This window comes from Gambusia affinis, linkage group LG14 (assembly GCF_019740435.1).
Source record: "Gambusia affinis linkage group LG14, SWU_Gaff_1.0, whole genome shotgun sequence".
In the NCBI taxonomy this organism is placed as follows: Eukaryota; Metazoa; Chordata; class Actinopteri; order Cyprinodontiformes; family Poeciliidae; genus Gambusia; species Gambusia affinis.
In genome coordinates this window covers 3,953,893-3,981,647 of record NC_057881.1, presented here as the reverse complement: position 1 = coordinate 3,981,647, position 27,755 = coordinate 3,953,893, and the positions used below count along the sequence as shown (strand labels likewise).

The 27,755-nt window shown below is 36.2% G+C and overlaps 1 protein-coding gene across 1 annotated transcript; it reads right to left on the bottom strand.

The window, feature by feature from the left end:
• Positions 1-25,967, bottom strand: cacng7a (calcium channel, voltage-dependent, gamma subunit 7a). Its single transcript, XM_044138307.1, has 6 exons — positions 25,727-25,967; positions 14,539-14,734; positions 12,091-12,177; positions 10,004-10,144; positions 5,355-5,500; positions 1-3,142 (listed from the first exon to the last, which is right to left on the bottom strand). The coding sequence occupies exons 2-6, from the start codon at positions 14,732-14,734 to the stop codon at positions 2,621-2,623; spliced, it is 1,092 nt and encodes a 363-aa protein (XP_043994242.1). The 5' UTR covers positions 25,727-25,967; the 3' UTR covers positions 1-2,620.
• Positions 25,968-27,755: the final 1,788 nt, after the last annotated feature.

The following is a 27,755-nucleotide window of genomic DNA, read 5'->3' as shown; positions in this document are numbered from 1 at the left end:
GCCAGGCAAAAGTTTATTGAGTTCAAAGATAACAAAACACTGCAAATGGTACACTTTCAGGCATGACAAAAATAAAGTTATGCTATAAAGCAGCTCATTTAAATAAATATTGTTTTCAATAGGTTATCAATTGAGTCTAATATAACTGACTCAAGATGTCCACCAACTCTTACATAATTCAGCCTGGGTTGATTGCATACTTACGATGCAGAGCAAATTTTTACACCAAATCACAGCTTGGGAAGAAATAAAAGATAAAGCTTTTAACAAAAGAGGTAAAAATAAATATATTTTTTAAAGGTTCATTTCTCTGCTGTAGTGTTTTCAAAAGAAACACTTTGTTTGGATTTTTGCAGAGATTTGTACGGTCAGCTTAATGGACATGTTTATGTATGCCTGCGTGTGTACTATGATTACATGTGAGTATTCATAAGCATGGATGCTCAACTTTTAGCAGTTCAAAATAAAAATGCATCTGCAAAATATATTCAAAAATTCTTATCAGCAGCTAAATAATTTCTTATCTAATAGCTACATAACAAAGAATCATAAAATATTCTTAACACAGCATTGGCTACATGTTTCTTTTTTATCATAGTATCACAGCTTGTAAGCATATAGTTTTTCCCCATAAATCTAAAAATGCTAAAAACAATGGCTTATTTTAAGCATGATTGCTACGCAGCTACAAAAACAAGCAATCACTGCAGTTACTGTGAAACAGGATAAATTCAGATCGGAGACAAATTAAAATGTGGGATTTGAATTGTAAAGTTGCACGTGTTTGCACTTCTTTAACCAGCAAAACTTTGTTTTCACTGACTTTGAATTGCTTTTCAGCATTGAGCTTAGGAAACTAATGTGTTTACTTCTTTACAGAAGAAGTAAAAACAGGGACAACAGGTTTGAGTTACTCAAAGTGCACTTTCATTAATTCGATTCATTTCTTCTATAAACTTTTTGTTTCTTATCAAACTTAGGTGAGTGAGGTTTCATTGAAATCTACCAATCTGAGAAGTACAATGTCACTCAAATGGATTCAAATGCAATTTATCATAATATGTTTTTAAAACAGTTTGCTTAACTGTTTGTGTTGGGTCATGATTGTTAAATATCCTTTATCTCGATTTTACCATTAGTGATTTGAACATTTCATGCAAATCACTGAAACCTTCAATTCTACAGAGGTTCCTAAACTATCCAGAATCAGATCCATAAAAAGTCTCTGAGTTAGATATCTAGTTTCATTCCAGAAAAAGCAGCACATTCATTCCCAAAGCTTTTTTTTTTCTTTAAATAGAAAAAATGCCCATTAATGCTACCTCCCAACAAGTTTCGTAGATTTTCTTGTTCAGGCAAAAATTTAGAAGAAGAATCTATACAAGAAACTATCAGGCATAAAACTCTAAGCATATACAGTTAACCCCTACATAATGAGTTGTATTTGTAGGTCATGATACAAAGGCAAAAGGTGAAAGCAATGCAGATCATGTTTACTTTCTCTTCTTTTATGTTATCATGATGTTGGGAAAGCAGTATTGTCAACATTCAGCAAAACAGAAAGAAATTATATCTCTTCTCATATTTTCAAAGGACAGTTTTATTAAACATTTTTAAACATTCTTATTAAAAGATTTAGAGATATATTGATCCTATTTCAGATAATCATGGCTCTGATCAAGGGTGTCTAAATTAACCAAGAAGAAACTCATCTTAAAATAAATGGTGTAGGTCTAATGTCTGTGACTTTCTGGCAGCTACATTTCTTACAAAAATTTAGTAAGGTCATTGGTGCTGTTCTGACTGAGTTATTACAGAGTGTATAGTGAAAAATAAATGTTGAGAAAATGTGTTATATATTAAAAACTAATGAGTTTTGAATATGAAAGACTCAGTTCAGGGCTGATGAATGATCGAGTCCCAAATAACTGAGATCAATATCGGGGATGAAAATGTTAGACAAAATTCACCATCATTTATTATGAAGTATATAGGTCAGAAATCTATCCCACCATGTTCATGAAAAGATTAAATTTTGTAAATAGTGAAATATATCAAGTCTTATCTGGTTAATCAAATAATAAAATGCTTAAATTATACATTTTATGTTAATTAATTGTTGTTTCCACAATACACAGCGTTGTCATTTCTTTTTCTTTCCTAAGTTGTTTGCCGCTTCAAGCTGTTGCCTTTGTATCAAGTTCATGATGATGAATGTATTCATCTGAAAACCCCATGAGTGTCTTGTTGCTACTAATCATCATATTCCTCACTCCTCCCATTGCGTGTTCCCTCCCAGTATGTTAAAGTTTTGTTAAGCGTCTGTCTTCATCTCAGGCTCAGCATTACAGTGACTCATCCTTTCGCCCACCTGGTTTTCTTCCACCCTTCCCTCCTTTTTTCCTCCTCTCCCCTTTTTCTTTTCTGCTCCTCTAACCTCCTTTGTTCAGTTGCTCTGCTGTTTCCCTCCTCCCACACACTTTAAGGGAACAGGATTAGTGTTTGTGTGCATCTGGTGAGTGCCTTAGGAGCTATAACATAGGCATGCCCTCCCACCCCCCACCTGGTGTATCAACCCCAGTTGTATCCCACTCCCCATCCCACTCCATGCTCACTAAGCCTAGCATGGTGAGGCACTCATTCGGGTGTGTGTGTGGTAGTGAGGAGGAGGCACGGCAGAGGGAGGTGCTACCATAGGCAGGGATTGAGGTGGAGGCCCGCTCGAATGGGGATATGATTGCGAGTGGGCAAGAGCATGTGGCACCCTAGTCAGGGTAGAAGTGGCACCTGGGTGAAGGGGGTGTGGATATGAGGAGGAGGTGGAGGAGGAAGACGCAGGATGGAGCTGGTAGCTGGCAGCTGATGAAGGCCCGGAAGAAGAAGGTGTTGCCTGGGAGCTACTGCCGCCCTTTAGGGTTTGCTGAGGCGGTGGGGTCTGGTTGAGCTGGATGGAGATGTCAGAGGAGACATCAGAGGGACTTCGGCCCCGCTGTGGTGGAGCCCAGGAGTCTGGATGAAGGAACTGGCCACTGTAGTCGCTGCAGTCAGACATACGGGGGCGGTAGAGTGCTGGATGGGGGCGGTAGAGCTCCTCCTCTGCATAACGCTTCATAAAGAGGTAGACAGACATCACTCCTGCACCCTGAAAAGGAGACAGTTAGAGTTACATAAATAGCTTCATTTTATCATCTGCGAATGTAGACTAAAATGGGCAGGTAGTTATTTTCTTTTAAATTACCATAACTATAAATGCTGCCTATTTCCCCACCCTCGAAATTGACATTTCAGACATATCATTGGTGGCCTTCTAACTGCAAAGTTTGATGTAAAATCGGTTTGGACATTTGAATCTAAACAGTCATTTGCTATTTAAACATAGAGAAACCTAAATGGAGAAGCGTAATTCAAAACCCCAGATAGTTAGGACATAATGGGACATAATGTATCGTTTCCTGCATACCATTGTTTGATATTATTTTTTGACTCTTTGCAACAAAAATAAAACAAATCTTAGCAGGCACTTATCTAATTAAACTAAAAAGGAATAATAGCAGATAATCCAGGAGGCCACAAACTATTAGCCCAGAATCCAGAACACGTATTTATTACTTCTGCAAATTGAGTTTTTCATATTAAATTGGCTTTCTGTTTAGCATTCTCCAGCAGTAGTCCAATCACAATCATGTATTGATGGTGTCAGACTAATAACAGACAGTAATAGCAGGACTATCTTCACTGAGTCCATAGGGATGTTAGGCTGTTGGAAAATTGTTTCGGAAAACCGAAATTGACAAAGTGAAACAGTGGACTCTACCTTTTATTTCATAGTATCACTTGCGGCAATGCTACCTATTGCCACAAGTAGTAGAACATGAGAAATAATACTCAGCTAATTTTTGATCTAACAGAACCTGCAGCATCCTTATTTGTAAATCGCAAGATTTCAAACAGCCATCAGGAGAGGAAAAGATGAATAAATCAGACATAATTTTGTAAAGAGTTGACAAAAAGGCCTCAGAGCTGCAGGGTGGAATGAGCAATTACCCCAAAATGTATTCATGTTTTCACTTGGGCTTTCACTGAGCTTCCTCAGCTCATTCACTATTCATCTACAACATCATGACTACAAAAAACATGTACAAATTTGAATCCTGATTAAAGTGAGAGTGTATGTGTTAGAGAAAAAGATTGTGTGAAAAACTGCCAAGGAATTCTATAGAAATAAGTACAAAAATGATAAAAATAATAAAGATAAAGGAAATGTGGATGATTATATGAAATGGGTAAAGAAAAGAAAAGAAAAGAAATATAAAAAATTAAATCACAACAATGAATTTTTGAAAAGATTGAAAGCTATAAAAAAAATCACGTTATCTTGAAACAAAATCGAAGAAATGTGAAAATTAACCAAAAGGGAAGAAATAAATACTTAAATAATGCCTTAGAGAAAAGAAGGCAATTGTAAAATGGGAAGAAGTGTTAATGTAAAAACAACGAAATGTGGTGGAAGAAAAGGACAAAAGGAACTAATGTGAAATAATAACGAATTTAAAAAAAAGATGTCACAATGACAAAGAGGGGATGCAGCAAAAGCAGTGAAGGAAAGAGGATAAGGTGGGGAAAAGAAAAACAGAACAAGATTGAGACAAAAGAAGATTAAAGAAGACAGAAGAGACAAGATAAAAGTAAAGGACTTCCAAAGACAAGACCAGACTGAAAAGAAAGGCCGACAGACAAGATGAAAAAGAGATGATGGAAAAGGAGGAGGAGGAAAGATCTAAAAATGAAAAGATTGAAGGATGAAAGAGTGAGTGTAGTAGAGAACCCCCGCCTCCGCCAGAGAGGAATTTTTTGATGCAAAGTGCTGCTGCAACAGAGCTGCTGCCCTCAAGTATTCCAGCTATTAACATTTATGAATATTGATGTGAGCAGAATGACGAGCTCCTACTCAGGCACTTTTAAGCGTGTGTTTGACTGAATACATATAGTGAGTGTGTGCGCATTTATGTGTGTGTCGTCTTAAAGGAGTGTGCTAATCTGAACTGTGCTTGTTTAACAGTCAGATCCTATGCAATCTATGTGTGTGTGTGTCTGGTCTATGCATACTGACTCTATAAATCCTAAGCATCAGCATATATTTCAGTAACTTAACTGGCTAAAAGGCTGTTATGTGTTCAGTTGAATTTTCCAGCAGTATGTGTGCTGCAGCTGCAGCGTTTGCAGACCAAATAGTAATACAGCTCCTAAATGCTTCTGCCATGTGTTTATCTACATGCAGAATTAGCAACTAAGTAACTTTGTAACTGCATGAGATTGAAATATGTGTGTGCATACATGAGTGTTTCTTGAATTACCTCTTTGAGTAGGAAGGAGGAGGCAGCGAAGGCAAAGGACCAGCCGTAGTGGTAATGAAAAAACTGCTCTGGCTCTCTGGGTCGATTCATCACTTCATCATTAATACTGGAAATGTATAAAACCAAACCCACCACCAGACTGAGACCTGAGGAAACAAAAATCAACAGACAAACACAACTGAAACCACAAATTATTGTTCACTTTATAATAAGACACATTTTATATTAACTTGACAAACACCAGGATAAAGTCAGAGACAATGTCTTGAGAATATATATATTTTTCTTTCATTATCTACAGAAGTTGACATATATATGAGATTTAGGACCACTGATTAAATCTCAGAATTCTGTCTTTAATCTTCTGAGACCAAAAGTCAAAATTCTGCTGTTTTTTTCCTGTAGAATTTTGAGAAAATAGTCAGAATTCTGAAATTAGAGTCAAAATTATTTTTTTTTGTATGGAATCCTTTTCCTTATAATAATTTATTTACAACTTCAGTCCAACTGCAACCACAGTTCTTCTGTGACCCTTTAAAATAAATTCTGTTTATTGTTCATGATATTTGAAAGATGAAAGTGCTTCCTAGTAACAACTAAATCTTGAAAATTGATGATGAGTTCCATACCATGTACGTTCTCTCTAATGCTATTAAAAAGAAAGAGTTTAATTTTAATAATACACATTGAACTAAAATGATTTGAGCATTTGAACAGTCAGTCTTTGGGATTTAAATCATCTCAGCCAAAAAAATAAAAACAACAAAGAAAATGGTCAGACATTCTAGAAATAACATTATAGAAAATGACTGATTAAAGCACTTAACTACATACAGAAATGTGTATTTCTCCTGTTTTTCTGCAATGCTATTCTCATCTGAATAGGATTTTCTTTTTTTTACTTGTATTTATTTATGCTCTCTGGAAAAAAACAAAAACAAAACAAAAGCTTGGAAAGCCTAATGATTATGTGTCCTGACGGTGCTGCAAATAGGCTGAGAAAACTTTAACAAGTGGCAGAGCTGTAGCAAAGAGATAAAAAGAGAACAGAGTCTTGCACACACTGAGAGACCTGCATGTCTGTTTGTGGTTTAAAGAAATGTCAGTGCAAAAGGCACACTTATACGCAAATATGGATTCCCTTTGCTTACACAAACAAACATTAAAACAAAAACAATGAAGTGTCAGAACCCCTTCTGTCAACAGATTCACTGCAGCAGACCTGTTAAGCCTGCTGCAGGGAGAACCTGGCATAATATATACAGGAAGGAAGAAATCACCAGAAAAGCCCCAACACCACACTATGTTACAAAGACAACAGAACCCACAGTGCTTATAGAAAGTAATAAAAATACGACAACCTTTAAGTACATTTTGTTTCACTCAATTAATCATCCATACTGAGCATAGCCCAAATCAAAGATATAAATACATTTTAATAAAGATTTAAATGTGTAAAAAGAAGTCTCCAATTACCATATCACAATTAAATGTCTTTAATGTATTTAATTACTAATTTTATGGTATTCCTTTCTGTAGTGCTAAATTTTAGGATTTAAATTGATTAATAGAAAATAAAGTTGCAATGTCTCATCTTGACCATAAGAGGGTAGTGTTGTAGCCTAATGCGTTTAGTACTAAGCTCTTGATTATTGTATCCCACAGGAAATTAGAGCAGAGAAAATTATGTGCAAATTGAAAACTGTGAAAAAGAAAACAAGCAAACAAACAAAAAAGCAACATTGATCACTTGGATAATCATCACAATCTGCAACAAACCACCCAATTAATAAAGTTTTCTCTTTACTTAACAGTCAGTTTAAAAGATTCAAAAAGCTATTTGTTCTTGGTGTTTCTTCTTTCTTTATTAGTAGAACATTTTAGAATTTTTTTAATTGCATAGCTTTACAAAAATCTTTCATGGCTGCTCACTTGTAGATTAAAAACATCACCGTTTTTAAAATGAGAACCTGCAAGAAAAAAACACTTATATTTGATACTGTTTACTGTTTATTTACAAAGTTAACATTTTTTCAAATTGTTGTAAATACCCCACATTATTCACTATAATCCAGTGTAAGTAAAACCTACATGTTTTCCTGCAACATTTCAAAAAATGGATTGTGTCTGCAATAGAGATTACAGGGGCAAAAATGCCTGACAAAATTGTGCTGAACGGTTTGGTATGATAGCATGATCTTCTCCATGCTGGCTCTCCAACATTAGTATGACATCATGTGTCCAGTCAGCAGTCCACCATGCTAAGATAGCATCTGTTAGGTTAACACCCATGCACATGAAAGGTGCAACAATGAGGATTTTTGCCCAACAAGCATGAGAGCCAAAAAGTTGCAGTCATATATTTATCAGATGAATGGTCAGACCAAAAAAAACGTTAGAGAGCGCTGTCCTGCAGGCATATAAGGAGGTGATGTCATCCTGCTGGCTGCAGTGATTTCTGTCTCCAACAGGAGTCTGATCCAAATGACACACCGCTCAAAGTCCAGTAATGAGACAAAAACTAAGTGCTTCTAGGCATTATTTTAGCTCAGAAATTTGTGTTGTATTTTACAAGTCATTTTTCATCATCTGAATTCAAAACATGTGTATTTTGTCTAAGAATATAACAAAGCAAGTGCATTACTTAGTTGATTATCTTACTTGTAGCATACTAAAAAATGCAGCAATGATAGGCTGTTGCCATTTAGACAAGCTGAAAGTTTTAACACACATCCTATATCTTTTTGTGAATAGTGGTATCTAAAATCCTCATAATCTAAAGTCAACCAAGTCTAAAACCATGTGATTGAACAATGAAGATTAAAATATTTGGATTGTATGCAGATGCTTGTCAGAAATCCATTTGGAATATATTCATACTAAATGCAGTCTATCTACTGCAGTAAGGAAGCTTGAGCCATTTGGCTACAGTTAGCAATAGACCTTCATATAGAAAAAATAAAATCAAAGTACTGACTTTCTGTTTTAAAAGGAAACAAAAACATGCCCTGAAACATAAAGACACTACTACTCCCTTATAGTTTCCGTGACAGGAAGCTATTATTTGGGATTAAATCACCTCCATGGTACTGCCTGCTGCGAGTATAACGTTCAGCTTGACAGGATGTCAGCTAAGAAAGATGTATAGGAGTAGCAAAAATGTCTCTTACGTCTGCAGAGTTGTCTTTTTTACCATTTGTCCCTACAAATGTTGTCAAGCACATCTCAACCATTCTCTGCTGCCATTTAACATCTCATTTTACCCAAGAGCTTTAAATCTTTACTGCAAAAATTCTTACATTCTGGTTGAATTAACTAAATAACATCAAGTCTTTCTGTTCAAATCTGACTGACTGTAAAAGTCTTTGCTCCTGCCTCCCATTCTTGAAGCTGTTGTAGCAAACATCCATTTGAAATAACTCAGCTTTCATAACATTAAATTAAATGCCTTCTATTTGCTATTTCACTGAGGTATACTCTACTCTCCTCAAGAGTTTGCTACAAAGTATTTGTGCTGTAGTAGGAATTAAACAAGATTCCTTTGCAACAAAAGAGCTGTAAAAGTTGAGCACCGTAAGGTGACTATGCCTCTGTAAAGACAGAGTTCAACCTTAGCACCCCTTTAATCACAAGGCATTTTATCTTTAATGCAAAGATAAGCTGTAAATCCTCAGTAGCGTGGCTTTTGCAAGTTTGACGAGATGAGAATAACCGAAAGGCAGCAGGAGGGACTTAAAACATTTATTACACCTTTGAAAAGTGTCAGAAAATGTCACACAGATAATTTAAAGTTCACTTTAAATTTTAGCATAAAAACAATGAGTAAAACATATTCAGATAAAGAATAGTTTTAACATCACACAGACACTTTAGGCATGAAATGTGGTAACTTGATTTCCTATAAGTAATTGCAAAATCGAGGAGAAAACTGAAAAAAATTCTTGTATTTATTCCACAAAATTACAAGCTGCTTGATAATTGTCCCGGACGTTGAAATGACGTCAAATGGAATAACATTCCAATTTCATTCTGTTCCACTTGCAATAGAAATATGATTTTGTTGCATTTTGCAACAGGGCCAACTTAATAAAGACAACAGTGTTTTTCTCCACATTCTTTAAAACACAGATAAAATAAATTAAATAATAGAAATTGCAAAGTCTGTATGTAGGACTCAAAATCACAAAAGAACAAACATAAAGACATTTATTATCTTGTCTCATGAATGAGTCAGCCTTTTTGGATCCTGAAGTTGGAGTCAATAAGGGACATACCACCTTTTAAGCTGAAAATTCATTTTATTTAGGAGATTAAGTATTTTGAAAAAACCAGAAATTAAATAATTGAACATCTCCAGTCTGAGGGAAATTGCAATGAGTACTTGTTATGGTTACAATAATAATAATAATAATAATAATAATAATAATAATAATAATAATAATAATAATAATAATAATAATAATAATAATAATAATAATAATAATAATAATAATAATAATAATAATAATAAACAAGACCATTCCTAAATCCCTGGGAGGTTTAGATCTCTAAAGCCATATTTGTTTTCCCCACAAGTTCACAAAATATCTGCCACAAATGTTTGGACTGTGAGGTTCTTGCTCTGTCTCTGTTTCTTGTGTAAGCATTACCTGATAGTATAAAGAATATCCCAGAAACGAAGGCCAGTATGGTGCGCTGTGGTCGGATGTGACCAATATTGCTAATGACAAAGGCGGTGAAGACGAAGAGCAGGGAGACCATGGGAAACGGTGTGGCTGTCCGGACCATTTCTGAAAATCAGCAAAAGAAAACAAAAGAAGAAACGTTAACGAAGTGAACATGGAGGATTAAAAAAAAAGCCTTTATTTTTCTCACTGTTGGACTTTAAATTATACTCAAATGTTCTTGTTTTAGGTTAGTAAGGATTACCTTAATTATATCTACAGCCTTTGTGAAATTCCATCACCATGACAACACATTTTTGTCTTTCATGTTGATACATGACTTGTTTCATAGTTAATAATGACTTTAAATTAGCAGCTAAGAAGATGACATTATCATCTGGCCTTTCTCAAATTGTTAAAACAAGAAAGTTTTAGTTCTGCTCATGTCTGCTTGTCCAGTGTATTCAGATAACCTAAACCTCTGGTATGATGATTATTTTTCTAAATCTACCATATATATTCACATCACATTTATTTTTGAGTGATTTATATGAATTTGAGGCTTTCATTTCCAAAGCATACATTGAAAATAGCCAATGTCTGAATAAACACATTGGCTGAAACTAACACATACCACCCATGGAAGATCTTATTCATTCTGCAAAGTCAAGAAATGTTTATATTGCTTTGAACAAGAACAATTACACAGAAAATTTAAATACTGTGTAAAGTAATAAAGAATGAGCAGAATGTGTTTTATTTAAATTATTCTACTTATCTATTCACTGTAAAGGCTGATCTGCTACATCTCACTCAGTGCTAAGTTGAGTAAGGTTATGATTTATTCAGTTTCATCCACAGATGCAGTGCAGTGTTATGACTTGTGCATCTACCTAAGAATATCTATCCACCATTAACCAGATCACAGATTTTCCCTACGGCACCTCCAACAAGGTGTGATTTACATCTCAGTGGAAGAATAAACTGCAGAGAGTAAAATATGTTTCAGGCTGGTTCTTAGTGTCAATATTTTTAATTATTGAAACAGTTTAGGGATAAAGAAAGTCAACTGGGGGCGCTGTCAAGCTCTCAGAATTCACTCATCTCTCCTTTGTAATGTTTTAGGATACAAATACTTTTGACAAAAATAGATAAAGTCCTCCGCAGGGTTTTTATTTGCAACAGTAGAAACCATGTCTTTAAAATCTTTGATAATATGTAATTTATCCTTGAGAATTGCCCTGAATTTTTATGTGTTAACTTACTAATTGCATGTACCTCTATGTAACTGATGTTTCTCAGAAAATAAAATGGAGAAATACCAGAATTTGATTTTTTTTTCTTTGTTAAATACAGATAGTATAATCAATTGTGTGGGGAAATATTGGTGTACCAGAAACAAGTTCAACATGAACTGAAGCAGAAAGGTAAAAATAAAAATAAAACTGAGAATAAGAGACTGTACTGTGAGGACAAATGAACAACATATTAAAAGTTATTCTATGTCAATGTAAGATGTTTCATTATTAACAGTAAAAGGGGAAACAAATATTTGCTTGAGGGTTTAATTAAAACCAGCGTGGTTTAATTAAAACCAGCATGAAAAAAAAATCTTCCTACTGTGAGCAATTGTTCATTATTTGCTCCTGGAGTATGTTCCTCCCAAGATATCAGTCTTAGTCAAACAGAGGCTGACTATTAGTTTAATGACTTCCACATCAAAGAGTGGGAGGTATGGTGCGTTCACTGGTCATACATTTTGATTGGGATTTTAAATGTATTAGAAAATGAACAAACAGCCCTGCTTTTGTAGCATATACCCTCTGAAACACACATTACCTCTGGAAAATTAACTGAAAATAACCAGCAAACAGTATGTACTGAAACATTTTACTAAAGAATTTCACAGACATCAGATAGAAGTCATGTAGTTTCCTTCTTGACACAGAAATCTGGAAATAATAAGCAAACATTTTAATGTGTGTTAGATTTTTTATTTAATCAAAGCATCAAATTCCTCATCTTATACAGATTTTTGCACCAGCTTAGTATAATGTAACATGTTTACTTACTTAGTATGTTGGCTGTGTTTTCTGTTGTGATCTCTATCTCTGGTTCAGTGAAATACTCGGATGCAACACATCTGCCCTTCTCGGGTCCTAAGAGAGGAAGAAATGAAGGGTGGAATATAATATTTGCCTATGAAAATAAAATAAAACTAGTCCAAAACAAACAAAACAGAAACTACAGCTGAAAAACACAGTCAAAGGTCAGACAGGGAGGGCCAGACTGAGCAGCAGAGGAGCCAAACAAAATAGTGATTCTGAAAACAAACCATCGAACAGATAAATTTAAAAACAATGTAAATAAACTGACACAGAGCTGCAGAGAATAGAGTTACAGACACAGACAGATGGAGGTCAGAAGGTTTCTGAGAAAAACAAGACCAGAGCAGAGAGAGAGGAGAGCTGAACAACAATTAACCTCAAACTGTGTTCACACTGTGAAAAAACACACACATACACAAAAACGTGTCTGTGCAAAAATATGCCAGATAAGTGATGCGTGCATGTTAAGACAAATGTGATACGGCTCCTCCCTCTCCCACCCACACACCAACGCACGACTGGCCCTTCAAAATGCCATCAGCATTTTCATCCTCTGACCTTTTGTACCAAGCATCAGAAACATGGCTTCCTCCCCAGAGCGACACCATCATGACCCAAAACACAGCGACAGCTACTGCAGAAAAAGGACAGTCATTTGTGACCGCCTGGCTTTTGTGTGTGTGTCTCGATGAAAACACTTGTGTCCAGTGACAACACATCTCTTAAACAAAGAGCGATCTCTTCACTGACTTTTGGTTTCATACTCCTCTAGTTATATGTTATAAAGTTATTCATGTATTTAAAGGTTAAATCTCAGGTTTGTAAATGCTGTCTAAATAATCTCTCCTTCCAGCGTGTGTTCTTAAAATTAGAAGATCCAAACATGACATTGTCTTCAGACGCCCACATATAGGTGTCAGTAATTAAAATAGTATGAAAAGTTAGAGTTAAACTGCAGCATCGCCTGCATGCGGTCATAAAACAAAAACTTAGAAATGTGCTAATTTATAACCTTATAATATAACTTGACAAAAAAGGATAAAACCAGCCACAATACTTAGCCCTAACTTCTCCACTGTTCTATTAATACTACATTCATTGGTAAACATCAGCATGCATGATTAGAATACTGTGGTAAAGTTTCCTATCCATTAAGGGGATTGACTACCATTTCATAATTCCTATCCATAGATTTTGACCCAGTTTTGTTCTGAAAAGTGGACCAGATTCTCTTTCATGATCCGATGTGAAAAGCTGTTCACTGTTGCCATGTGCTTACTGGGCTTCCTTAGCCTCTGGTTCAAATTGTGTAATTATTTCCTGTCAGGGCCAAAATCTTGTCATGAAAGAAAATTTCTGATGTGACAGATGCACCAACTGCTTCTTTAGGTCTCTATCAACCAAAAAACAAAAAACCCTGCGGCAAATTTTAAGCAGTGTCACATATTTTCTGGGAAAATCATGCAGTATGACTATTGCAGAGGCCAATAACTGATTATTTTTCCCTATTTTGCCCAAATCTAAGTATTTCTACCACTGTCTCCCTTTGCTTTTCAATCCAACTCTAAATGGATGCACATAAACCCTTTTTTATTTGGTGTTCGTTCATTGTTGGACCAATGTCTGTCAGCTCTGTCTGGCACAATTCACTTGCAGCAAGTCATACTGTCTGGAATCTCCAAACATTCCATATGATGGAAATTAGTTAAATAGATCCTGACAAAACCTTGGATGATTCTTAAAAATAGGTGAAGTTGGACTGATTTGGACTTTTTTGATACAGTGGTTTTGGATCAAACTTGTTTGTTCAGTAAAGTGCTTTAAGATGACAACAGTTGTAATTTGCAGTCACACAGGCGACCCCATGTGTTTGCCACTCCTCAGAAAAAGCTGTAAAGTCCTTGAACCAGTTCTTCCTAATCATGATCTTCATAGCACGCAGCTCTGCATGTTTCAAATCAAACTTGATTTAAAATGATGGCTCATTAACAGGGTTGAGGAGAATTTAATGACCTGCTGTGAAGGTAATTAATGCACTTAAATTAGAGGCATTGGTGCAAATACACCTCACAAACATACAGGACAGCATGCTGCAAACACTACTTTTAGAATAGTCACTTGCTCTGCAGTGAACCCTTTAAAAACAAGCTAATAAATACATAATAGTAATCTCAGAAAAACTATAAAGAAATTCTAATTAAAATGTTTTAAAAAATTAAAAATGAACTCACTGATCTGTCTTTTCTCCTTTCCTCAAAAAAGGATTGTAGTTTTGGGTAAAATTAAAATAAATATTTCATGTTTCTTTGTCTTTGTTATTTGAGAAGAAAACGTTGTTCTTCTAAGAATATAAATCACATTCAGTCTTTTGGCCACATATTTGTCTAATGTTTACTGATTCTGGTTGCATACCTGCAACAAAACAGACTCTCCAGAGCCCGGAGTGGAGCGCCATCTTGACCTCCATGGTTTGGTTCTGCTGCAGAACGATTCCCTCCTCCATCAGTAGCCAGTAGTCCGTTGATACAGCAACGCCCACCAGCAGCAACCCACAAGCTCCAAACACCGACGAGAGCAGAGTGAGCGCTCTCGTGCTGAACGAACTCATCTGAGGAGCAAAGAGGAAAGAATTGGTGATAATTAGTGGGAATCCTTGGTTATCTTTGGCGGTGTAACAAAAAAACATTATAAAATTTGGATAGTGAGAAGATGTGTGCTTTTTGTGGCAGATTGAATAATTCATAGATTTCTGCAAGGTGACTTGAATCATGTTATAAAGTCTAAACAATAGAAAGACTGCAACTTAATACTGCACCATATTCAACATTTTACCTTCTGTAAAAGCAGACAATGCTTTTAATTTTTGGTATATGTTCAGATTACTATGTTGTGAAAAATTAAATTCAACCTTTGCATCACCAAATGAGGCCTTTTGATGAGGTTTCCAGGTAGCATGCAGTGTAGCTTGTCATTCACTAGGTGGCAGAAAAGTTGCCTTTGTCATGCTTCACCATAGCTGTTGACACTGTGAGACATATCCTCTTCTCATACACACACAAACACTCATCCATCCAGTCAAAATGGAGGTCTCATTCATCATACAGTGAACTCTCCTGATGTAACAGATGTGATGCCTTCAATGATCCAAAAACAAAACACTGACCCAGAACACCGATCTACTCTGATGGAAGAAACTGTTCTCCCAAACCTTCATTTTAGAAATCATTGTTTTAAATTTGTTCATGATGCAGTATGTGAAAATAAAACAGCCATTAAGCTAGCAGGCAGCTTGTTCTTTTTCTTATTAAAACCATGTTAAATACTATGCCACCTGCAGCTCTCATCACCTGCAGGAGCATAAATTATTAAAAACTGGAAATTGAATTTCGTTGATATGGTTTAAAGGAACATGCTACAGGCTTAATGTGCACTTATAAAATGCATGAGGAGCAGCCTATAAATTAGATGTTTTCATACTCATGGTCACTAAGCAATTAACCCTTTCCCTGTGGCAAAAGAATAAGTGTGAAATGAATTCCTTTGCTGTTTCTATGTCAGTCTCTGCCTTCAGTATTTCACATCATTTAAATTTTGAGTGTGTGGCATTAGGTTCATAATATTCCCAACAGCCTAATCTTGTGGTTTAAAGTTATTGCTGACAGTTTAGATGTTTTATATTAAGATGTTGTGCTTTAATTTGGGACTCATTTGGTATACAGAGGAGTTCAAGGATGACTCAATGAGAGCAGGTCCCAAGATCATGTTTCTACAACACATGTACCAACTGTTCCTTTCACTACCATGCTTGATAATTTCATGCTGATTTATGTGCTTGTTTTTCTCTGTACATGAATATATGTATTATGGTAAAAAATCTTTACTTTGCTTTCATCTGCCCAAAGTGCATTGTCCCAAAAGTCTTGTGGTATACTTGGTGTAACTTAGCAAAGGGTAAAGGTTATGCAGCCTACATCTGTTTAGAAATAATAAGCATTTGTATTCAACCCCTTGTCAAAGTCGTATTATTTAAAAAGATAGAATTAGTTTTTAATGCTATCAACACTTTTTAAACTTAGTTCGTAGCTGAATAATCTTGCGTTATGGTTTCATGCATCTGGAATAACATGGTTCTTTCTTTCTTTTTTATCAAATCTCTTTTTTTCCAATTAAAAACCATTATTGACTATTGAAATAACAGCTTTCACAAATAAATCTTCTCTGAGCACAAGAAATGACCCACAGTATTAAATTAAAGATGTTTTTGTTTGCTTTACTTATTGTTTTCTGCTTTTTCTAGCTTGAAACATAAACATATTTGCTTTAAAACTAGTATTAGTAGCTGAAACAAGCATTGAAGGATGCTCATCAACCTTCAAAATATCAGCTTTAAGAGTTGAAAGCTGATAAGAGGGCAGTCTAGTAGAAAACGAGCTCAGCAGACAACAACGGGACAGATGAGATGCACAAAGAAACCTCCTGTCAGGCAGAAGAAGAATGAAGGTGGCCCGTCACTCAAATTTGATGCTACGTTTACATAATGTTACTGATTAACATCAGTAACATGCTAATTCTTTTGTCTACATCAGGGGTATTCAACTTCCTTCTTGAGGGACAGTGTCATCCAGTCCCTGATTATTTGACAAACCCAAGTCAAATAATGAGGTCATTAGCGGACCTTGAGGAACTTGACTAATTTCTCTATTTGATTCAGATCTGTTGGACTTGGAATCTAAAAGCTGCAGGTCACTGATCCTGAAGGAGGACTGGAGTTATGTACTGCTGCTGTACTACTACAGATTGGTACAGACAACTTTCTTATAAGTCTCAAGTGAATTATTTAAAATACGTCTGCCATTCTTGATTGCAACTGTGAGTCTCCAGGTATTCCAGGTAAACAACAACCTTTCAATATGTTCTCTCCAATCTAAATGCAAAATTAAATACAGACACCTTCTGTATTTATGTTTCCTGTACTTCAAAGAAGACTTCATCATCATTCAAAGTGACATCGTCTGAGTAAAACAAAAGGTGACTAGTGCTTGGCTCTTGTACATAAACATGAGTCTTAGTGTAGAAAATGTCAATCTCAATGCAAGCTGCAACCGGCTGCACAACACTGCTGTGTCAAAACATTCAGATTGTTCAAATCTTTATAAGTAAAGAGACACAGCTGACAGTCTTCAGGATTCAGGCAGCTGTCTCACCTTTTGGATGTCATTTTCTCGTGTTCCAATGTACAATAAACTAAAAGTTACAGCATATATTAATGAGGAGGATAATTTTGAAATGTTTAAAAACCAGTTTAAATAAAATTGCTCTAAACTCCTCTGGCTCACAGTTTTGCTGCATAACACAAATATTGTGTTTTTCTCACAAATAGTTCAAATATAACTTTCCTTCCTACTAAATGTTGCGTTACGAGTGCATTTGGAATTTTTAATTGATTTTGCCCCAGTAAATATAGCAGTGAATTTTTCATATTCACAGAAAAAATATATAATTTTTTTCTTCTCTTAAATAAAAGTTAATACTATGAAATTTATCATTTACATTTGGTTCTCAATGACATTCTGAAGTAGCCATTAACAATTTTATCATGGTGCTCTAAAGCCAAATATATAGTTGATTAAATAAAATATTTTTTTGCTAAAGGTGTGGAACTATAGGTATGACATGAACATTTAATGTCTTGCTGCACATTTTTTAGCTAATTTGAACAGACAAGTGTGTGGAGTCAGCACTGTGGAGCAGCTTTTAGCCCACTGCTGCAGTTAAGTGTAGCTCAAAATATCTCCTCTTTTTCTATTTGTTATGCTTTATGGGTCTTATAGTTTTTCTGCATTTAGGCACAGAGTGATACATATGTAAATCTGTAAGGGTGTTCATTCCTCTGATCGGGTGGTAAATTTACTTAAGTAATGAACAGAAGTGTTATCCTGGAAGTAAAAAGGTAAAGAGAGAGAATCTTGATGAGGAGTATCTTTACAGGCCTGTTGATTGGAGTTTTATTTAATTATCCACACACTCGCCATCGGGGTCCTGTCACTCCAAAGGACACAATAATCTGATTTAAAGTCATTCCTAGGAGGCTCAACCTATCCTGTCCTTTAATCATTACAAACTTGATTTCAGGTTTTACACCCTCTTATTACACACAAAATGTTCCCATATTTTTAACTTTCAGAGTTGTGATCACTGGCTTTATCGGCTAGTAATGCGTGTTTTCCAAAGAGCAGTGAATCGTAGCAAAATACTGTTGTGAACAGATTTCTGCCCTTCAAATGTGATTAACACAGGTTCCCACACCAGCTACAGCCGGCCTGTGTTTGAAAATATGGCAATAATTCCCAAGATGTGTCAGCTGCTTATTAACTCAGCAAATGGAGACAATTAGACATGATGTAATGTTGAGAGATACTTTGGCAAAAGTGATGTAATGCCAGAGATAAGGAAGGGTGAGATGAAATTAGAAACTGGATGGAAGGACAAGATTAAGATTTGTTTGGACAATAAGATGAATAACATGGGAAGTAGGGATAAAATTGTGCATAGCAAGAATATAAAAACAACAGAACAGGTTTGAGGAGGTATCTGCCTTGAAGTAAATATGTGTAGCTGAGCAGTCTCTCATACTAAATCTAGTTATGTCACAAAGTTTGTCTTCATATGGTTTTCACATTGACATCACACTTTAGATTTTCAGATTTTATTTGCAAAAAAACTTTTTCAACAAACCATGAATTATTTTTCTTTTACTGCAAATGAATGCAGATTTTGATCACTTTTTGATGACTGTTTGGCGTTACGAAACCAAGGTTAAATGGGTACAGAAAGGCAGTTAGAAAGGTATATTTGGGCTGAAAATGTAAATGTCAGGGAAGATATCAGAAGTAAAAAAATAAAAACTATCTCATTAGCCCTGATGTGACTGCCTTTATTTTATACATGTATTCTTAAGAATTACCATGAATAAAAGTACACTTTGTTTTGAATGAAGGTGTATCTCATTTGTGCACAGTAAAAAGAACGAATTATGAAACATAAATGTGTCATTTGAAAAGGCTTTAAGAAAATGCCTTTATAATCACAAATGTTTTTGTTAGGATATTTTGATATACAAACACAAAATAGAGTAGCTGTAAAGTGAAAGGGATATGATTTTCAAAATTATTTACAGATAAAAATATGAAATGTGTGGAAAGCATATAAATTCAGTCCCTAAACTATAGAAAAAAAAAATCTACTACAACCAGCTGTATTCAGAAGCTCCCTATTTGGTAATGGAATTCAACCATTATGTACTTTAATCTCAGCACAAAAACTAATTTCTGTATGCCTTCAAGGTGGCCTGGTTCTATCTCAGGGCAGTCCCCCCAGGTGCCTTAAGAGAGCTGTGGGGGGTCCTTAGCCATGGTTGACATTGTGCAGGCAGGACATGCAGAGGTCCATTAGGCCTACAGGGGGAGCCACCTCCTTTGGTGTGGCATGGGATGGTCTACGGCTCCCAGGGGTGTGTCAGACATGCTGTGGGCTGCAGGAGCTAAGCTGGGTTGTGGTGCGCATCTCTTCTTCTTTAACCTCCCTGGGGCTAACTCACCTGGCAGGTTGGTAAGGTGCCCTTCCTCTCTTCATTCTTCTGTGTAGAAGCATGTTGGGGTTCTCTCCTGCTTAATACTGGGCTGTCTTGCTTCTAGGGATTTATGCAGGAACTTGGCTGCCATGGCGATTGGGGTTGGTCTAAGAGATGGCCGCATGGGCTGGAGGACCTGGGCTTCAATGACTGCCTACCCCTATGCAGAACATATGTACCCCTATGTGGTGGTGCGTTGTGTCTTTCCGTCTGGAGTGGCTGTTACTTTCCGAAGTCATGTCCTCCTCTTTGCTGCTCCTTGGTGCTGTGAGTTGCATGCTTTATACTGTTGTCACTGGTTTACCACTTGTGTACCTCAAAACAAACTCAACACAAGCACACATCATTCCCCCACACACAAATGCACACACAACCAGACACATAAATATAAAATGGCTAGACGTCCTACAAGCACGCTACTACAATGGCAATGAGGCTTTCTACTTTTATGTTGAATCCAGTCTTGATTTAATAAAGTCAGTCAGACAATCAATATCCCATTATGGAATATTGTCACATGTAGGCAACCTGCCAAATGGTACGTCTGAAATGCCAATACAGGACACAAGAAAAAAACCCAACAAGGACATAAGGAGAGATAACAACCAAAAAAATAGCTACATGTGGTAGCAAACTAACAAGACAACACCTTGGACATACAGTACCATACAAATGTAAATAGATGACTGTGTTAGCATCATGCTATAGACAAGCATTTCTTTGTAAAGATTGATTTGAAAATGTGTGGACCTAAAAACAGTCAATATTGACAACACTGGGAAAAAAAAAACTGTTACAGACGACTAAAGTATCAATCCTGGAGAGGAATTTTACCTTCCAGTAGAACTTAGACCCATAGCTACAACATAATGTTTCTTTGATGGGTTGGAATTTAACATGATGAATCGCTTTTCCAGAACAAAGTTTGCAAAAAAGGCATATTCATATGCTATAAAGGAAAATTCTTTCTGAAAGAAAAAAAACTGTCACAACAGTAAGTTGTCAGAAACCCAGAGAGACTCCCATTCTGGGATTTATGACAAAAACACAAAAATAAAAACAAAAAAAGCAAAAAAGACAGAGATTAAAGACTTGGCATCTACTTTGGGTCAACGATTCTCAGGGTAAAGCAACTGCTGAGCACTACACAACTACACGTCCCATGGTTCCAGGCAGGGATCCACAGATGGCGTTCCTAGGTTTGTTTTGCTAGAATATGGGGTGAGGTGGGCGGGGGTGTTTTTCCGTGAAGGAGGCAATATGTCCCTCTATCAGCTCAGAGTAGCTAGTGCCAATTGGCAGGAGAAGAGGTGATATTTAAAGATTAGAGAATGGGAAACAATATGAAGAAGGCAAAAGGAGTCACAGAGGACAGGAATGATGGCAAGAAAAGGAAATGAAATAATAGAGAAAAGATGAATGGAATAGGGTAACTTTGAACTCAAAAGTAATTGGGTAAAAATTAAGAAATAAAAACATAAAAGACTGAAGGACCAGCCAGAGGAATTATGCAGACCAATTCAGAAGGAGAAATTAAATGAACAACGAGGAAATTAAATTAGGAAGGAATTAAAAAAGAGAAGTGGGAACATGATAAAAATATCAGTGAGAAGGGGAAATGTAAATATGTAAAGAACATTTGCCCTCATGCTGCCAGAAAGAACATATCTCTTAAAAATAGCTTGAAATTGCTCCAAGACATTTCTGCAGTATTTTACTTCTGCACTTTTCACACTTTCAGAGATACAGAAGCTGCTTAGTCCTCATAGCAGTACTTAAGACAAGGAAAGCTTTGAGAAACAAACACTCATCCTATAGAACAACTGCCGGCTGATAACGATAATGAGCTTATGTTGCTGAATAAAGGACATGCATACATTAACACTGAGGAGGCTGGGCCTGTGAAAGGCATGTGATGTGGAAAGGTGTCGACAGAGGAGAAAGAATAAAACAACACTCCCTGGCCCAAATGAGGAAAGACCTTGTAACACACACAGTATGTCACACACATACATGATACAGGGTTCTTCATCTATGTAACAAACGTGAAGTATATACACAAAAATATGTCTATATATTTTTTAAGACAATGAATTAAGCAATATGTTTTATACACAAATGTGAAAATATTTGTTTAAAATTTGACTGTTTCAGCCGCCTTTTCCTCAAGATTTTTCAATCCTCTTTCATTTATCTGCACGTCAGATTAAACCAATATGATACCTGCTTAGAAAACTAAAGGTGCTTTGCATAACTTTTGAAAGACAAACTATATTTGTGGATTATCTTACATAAAAGACACAATCTTTAAGCAATAAGTGCATTTTTCTTAAATATTTTTTTTCTGATAGCATCAATGGTTAAACATCCACATCATTGAATATGTAGATATGCATCATGTTGTATAGAAAATATTACCTCCTTTTGTGTCTGATAAAGCATTTCTGAATTTGATTTTAGTATTTCATAATTATTAGGTACAGTTAACCTAAAAAAAGTAATGATCAGCAAGCTTATACAACTAATGGACCAACCCTCTTTTTCATGCGTGAAATAAATTAATTTAATCAGGATTAACAAACAAATGTTAGTATAGCCCACTGAGCATTACATAACGTGTTAGCCTTTGGTGAATTCACAAAGCATTGTATTGTCAGACAATGCAAATCACCATCGTGCAAAAGACTGCTTAGGCTTTATTAGTCCTATTGCTTTTATTTGTTCTGATCTTGTAAGAATTTTAGCCACACACTGTAACTATAATTCAGCCAACAGCTGTTATTCTCTCTTTTGTTCAAAATAAATTTCATATGGAATGATGTTGGAACTCAAAGTCCCTCTAATTCTAACATATATTCTCCTTCCAGTTATAGGTGCAAACAACCATATTTTAAAATTGCATGTATAATTTTCACTCTGGCTTATTTGTATCCAATGCTACACATGGGTTAAGTTATTCAACATTGTTATGTAACTTTATTTTATAATATACATATTTCCCCATCAGTTGATATGATGCAAGCTTAAGAACGTCAAACACAGACAAAAAGAAGGCAGATAAAACTCCAATTAAGAGCTTATGTTGAACAACAAAGACACATGGCAATCCTGACCCTGCAGCATAGTTTCATAATTAGCATAGGAAAATTGGCAGTGAATAACCAAGGAACCTAAATAATGGGAGTCGTGATTAGTAAGTGAGAACAGGTGAGCTGATTAAAAATATGGAACAGGTGCTAAAATGTGGAGGCTAGAAAATAGACAAACCGTGATATCTGGAAACTGGAAACAATTAAATAATTTAAATCCTAAACTTACATAAATAGATAAAAGACAGTAATAGAACAGAAGCATTAAACCAACTGAAAAGCTAAACAATTGAAAGCCTCAGAGTCTGAAGGTGACTCCTTTGGTTACTTTGAACAAAAAATATTTAAATCATATTTAAACTATAACATGCATTTTCAGGTATTAAAATGAATCCAACTTAAAATATTAAAATACTTAGCTTAGCAAGAGTTGATGCTGTCCTTTATGACTATTTAAACATTTATTAGGATGCCCTTGATGCTTAATTTTTACCTGAGCTTAGTATAGAACAGCTTGTCATAAAACAACAGAGGTGATGTGTTTTTGTCTCTCTGTTGGATCTGAAAAGCTTCACAGCTCATTGAGTTCCTGCAGTGAAACTGACCCTGCCAATGTGAATGACTCACATCATCAGTCAGCTGTTTAAACAACTCAAGTTAGTGACTGATTCATTCCCTCTCACCTCAGAGGGCAGTTGATAGTGATGTTACCTCTCGCCTTATACAAGCATTTAACAGACCTGAAAACATCTTTAATGAAAGAGGCAGATGTTTATTAAATCTGCCCTTTGGTGTCCAGGGCATCTGGCAGCATCAAATCATTAAATCAGGAGCTTCTAATTCATACTTAGGAGAAACACAATAACATGTCTCTGTGCATGTAGTTCATACATTCTTAGTATGAGGAACAAATATTTGGCTTAGATGTTTTTAATATTTTGGTTGTAATAAAAAACTGGACTGAAGACCTGGTTTTACTATATCATTTTGTGAGACTTAATGATAGCTGATGTGAAGTAACTTTGTAGCATAAGACTACTCTGTACTAAATTCAGAGTATATTTTTGGTATTTCCTGCTCTTCATTTTTTTTTCAGCATAAAGCAAACCTCTGGCTGTGGCCCCACTGGATACTGCTCCTCCTATGCAGCCCATGTATGTTAGTGGGTTGGTAATATTTTTTTCTTGTGCATTAGTGTGATAAATATTGTGTGGTCAATCTCTGTATTCAACTGAAATAAGAAACTTTTGTAAATTTGGAAAGCAAAGAGGCAATAGTTCTGAAGTATGCATGATTTGATGACATCTAGTGGTGAAGCCAGGAAAAAAATTTTTTTGCACCAATCAAACAATTTGTGTTAAATGAAGAATGCAAGGAGAATCACGTTTTTATGGATGGTAAAAGACTTGGATTGCTTCTGGATGATGATCTTATCTGGACGCATGACACCTAAATACATTCTCCTTTGGTTTTCTTTAACAGTAGGTCAGTTCTGCCCTTTAGCAAACCTTTCTACTTGCAAATAAACTGAAAGTACCTGGTTGTTGGGAAAAGGAAGATCTCAGTAGGGAATGGTGATAGCGACTATCAGGCGTTTTTTGTGATATTATTCATAATGACAATAAAACATGTTAAAAAACTATAAATATGCACACTTTTTGAAAATAAATCGTCACTGCATAATGTAATCATCTTACAAACATAAGTACAGCTCTAAAAACCAAACTCGTCTAATATCAAAAAGGCAACTTTCCGTACATGCAGTAGACTGTGCTACATGTTCTTTCCATGACTCCCAGTGGACTTTTGTGTCTCGTTTCCAGATGGTAGTCATAGTTCCTTCATAGAAACATTTTTTATATAATAAAAGATACCTATAAATTACTTCTAATCCAGCTGTCTGACCTATGACTGAACTCCTGCAGTATGGACACACAAACAATGAAGCATCCTGCAATAGCTGTCAGTTATGAAACACTGCTTGCAGCTCAAAACATTTGACTGCCAGATTGTATCCAAGGTAATTTGAAAAATTTCCGTGTGCACAGTGCAATAGCCTGATATGAAAACATTGAGACAGAAACGTTCTTTATCAAATCTTTGAGGGGATTCCTCTGTTGTATTTATACATTTGTTTCAAATCTCAGATCCAATTATTTGTCCTCTTAATCACTGCTTGGCCATTACAAAAAAAAGAAGTGAACATTTTCAACTCTCCAATTTCTCCAATATACAACAAAGAAACCCAGGATTATTGCAATTTGATTCAACTGTAAACAGAAAGGAGTCCCCAAGACGAACCCAAGAGTTATTCATCATGTTTACTGAGCTCCTGGTTTTCCCTAAAATTCAGCTTTTTACCTCTCAGATGTGTGGCATAATCACATCATCCTCAAACACTTTACCTCATCCCTCCTCCTTCTCCTCACCTCCCTCTGTCTTCTCTGCTCAACGCACCACTGGGAGCGAAGCAGCTTTACTCTGCTGTTCTCCAGACTCTGTTGAGACTGTACAACATAACGCTAAAGCAAGTTGCTTCCAGATGCACTGCATTAATTTCAGTGAGGCACATTCTTCCACTAACGGGCGAGGGACCGCCGGTCGTCAGAAAGGCAGCGCACATCTGTCCTCAACCCAGAAACACTCTTCTCTCATGCAAACGCGCTGTATTATGAGAGGAAGGTTTTCGCAAGAAATGTATGCAATCACACAGTTCCATGCCTGAGCATCATTTCTCCCTGAAGAAGTCTTAACAAGCCAGAGCTGCTGGTAGGGATAGCTTTGGAAACCAAAAAGTGTGTGTGTGTGATTTTAAAACATACATATTTCTGCAATTAAGAGCTGCCCGGAAGTAGAGGATAGTAAGATAATGAATACTCACCCTGCAGAGCAAAGAACTGAACAGTGTAGCCGAGATGATGTGCACGCTGAGAAGCCAAACACCAAATTTGCAGTTTCTTCCCCTCCTATCTCTCCCTTACCCTACAGTATCTGCTGCTCTCGTCACACACCCACTCTGCCTCTGACTCGTGTTTCCCCAAATCTCCCCTCTTTCTCCTGTCTTTTGCTCCTCCTCTCTCACTCCTCTTCCTTCTCCTTTACTTCGCTGCTCTTTCAGCACTGCGGAGAATCGCTTGGATTGGCTTCACTAGTTTGGTTACAGGGAGGTGGGACTGGTGTGTTTCTTTGAGTGTGTTCGCGTGTGTATGTGTGAAGTAAAGGGGTGGGGTGGTGGCGGTGGGGTTGCAGCAATGTAGGCTAGAGGGAGAAGGAGGTTCACGCGTACACGCACTGAAAAAGCAGCGTGGCACAAGAGCACAGTTCCTGGAATTGAGGACACATCATGCACTCTGACAGCGTGATGGATTCAGACATGCAGCGGCTATTAACATTGTTTACCTCATTAATGAACACACCAACATTCCTCCCTAATGTGATTGGGAAAAGATCAAATGTCAGGAAAATGTTTGGAGGGGACAATGCAATCTTTTAGAACAAACTCTATATATGTCTTAGGATGGCCCAGTCAAAGTTCAGAGGTTTCCACATGATTCATGTCAAGACTTGAATCACCTGATGTTTAATCTTATGTTTCTGTTTTTACCATTTGGCTCTGACATACATAATGTGGGAAATATTATACAGGGTTTTTTAACGGAAAGTTATTTATTCATATTTCTGTAAGAAATTGTTTATGACAATATACTATCCAATACAGGTTATAGACATTGTTATCATATCACTTTATTAAGTCAATACAGTATGTGCTTGCACCAAAATAACAATACAGATATTTGTAGATGACTTCTAGATGGAATTCATACATTTTGACCTGTTCTAGTTTATGTATTTACATTGGGGGAAATCATTATTTGATAACACTCTGATTCTTTTAAGTTTACTCGGTTATACAAAGTTATATGGTATACTTTCAGTTCTATGGCAGTTTTATTTTACATCTGAAAATGTGAGAAACACTTTGCTTAACGGTAGAAATGAATTTGCATCTCATTAAGTGGATAAACCTCTATTGGCAAGCACAGCTGTGTGACATTTTCTCATGCTGCATTCCAATTACCTCGGAAGTCAGAATTGGGAACTTTGAAGAAGTCAGAACTGAGGGTGATCGGAGTTGCTCCCAGTGGGAAATCTGGTGGCATTTGAGTTGATTTTCCAATTGGGAAATCGGAATTTCTGAATTCTGATTAAAAATGTAGCACACAGTTACAATAGGTCACCAGTTTGCACACTTGTGAGAAATTTTGGGCCACGATTATTTATACAATCTCTTTAAATTCTTAGTGTTTCTTTCCTGTTATTTGCCAATTCAAAGCGTTATCTCCTCTGACAAATCTTCTACAGAACTGAAATTGGGAAACAAGTTAGCCCACTCCATGACATGAGCGGGATTCTTCTTTAGCCACTTGCTAAATAAGGCACTAGTTATGTTTTCGAAGCTTCTGTCATGCTGGAAGATCATTTCACAACTTGTCAGTGTTCTGCCTGATGAAAGAAGATGACCCTTTTCATTATCCCCTCAGTGTAGTGAAATTTTCTTTATGTTCCATAAAGAGAACATAGCTCCAAAGGATAATATTTTCAATATTTAGTGTCAAAACACTTTCCAGGAGCTTTAATAATGTGTCATAAATATCTTTGTGAGCTTTTCAGGACTTTCTTGATGGATGTACAGTAAATTAAAGACATAGAATTTTAAGGATTCTTGAAGAAATGTTAGCTACCAATTGAAATTTATGTAACTTCAGCAGATGTTCAAGCAAACAGTGCAACTGACAAGTTTATCTTAGAGCTCTTTGTGCATTTCTCCCAGTAACGTTGCATGTGACGTGTGTGTTTATCTGTGCTTGTTCTGCTTCCATAGACTCCGTCATGGTTGAGTGGCCCCATCA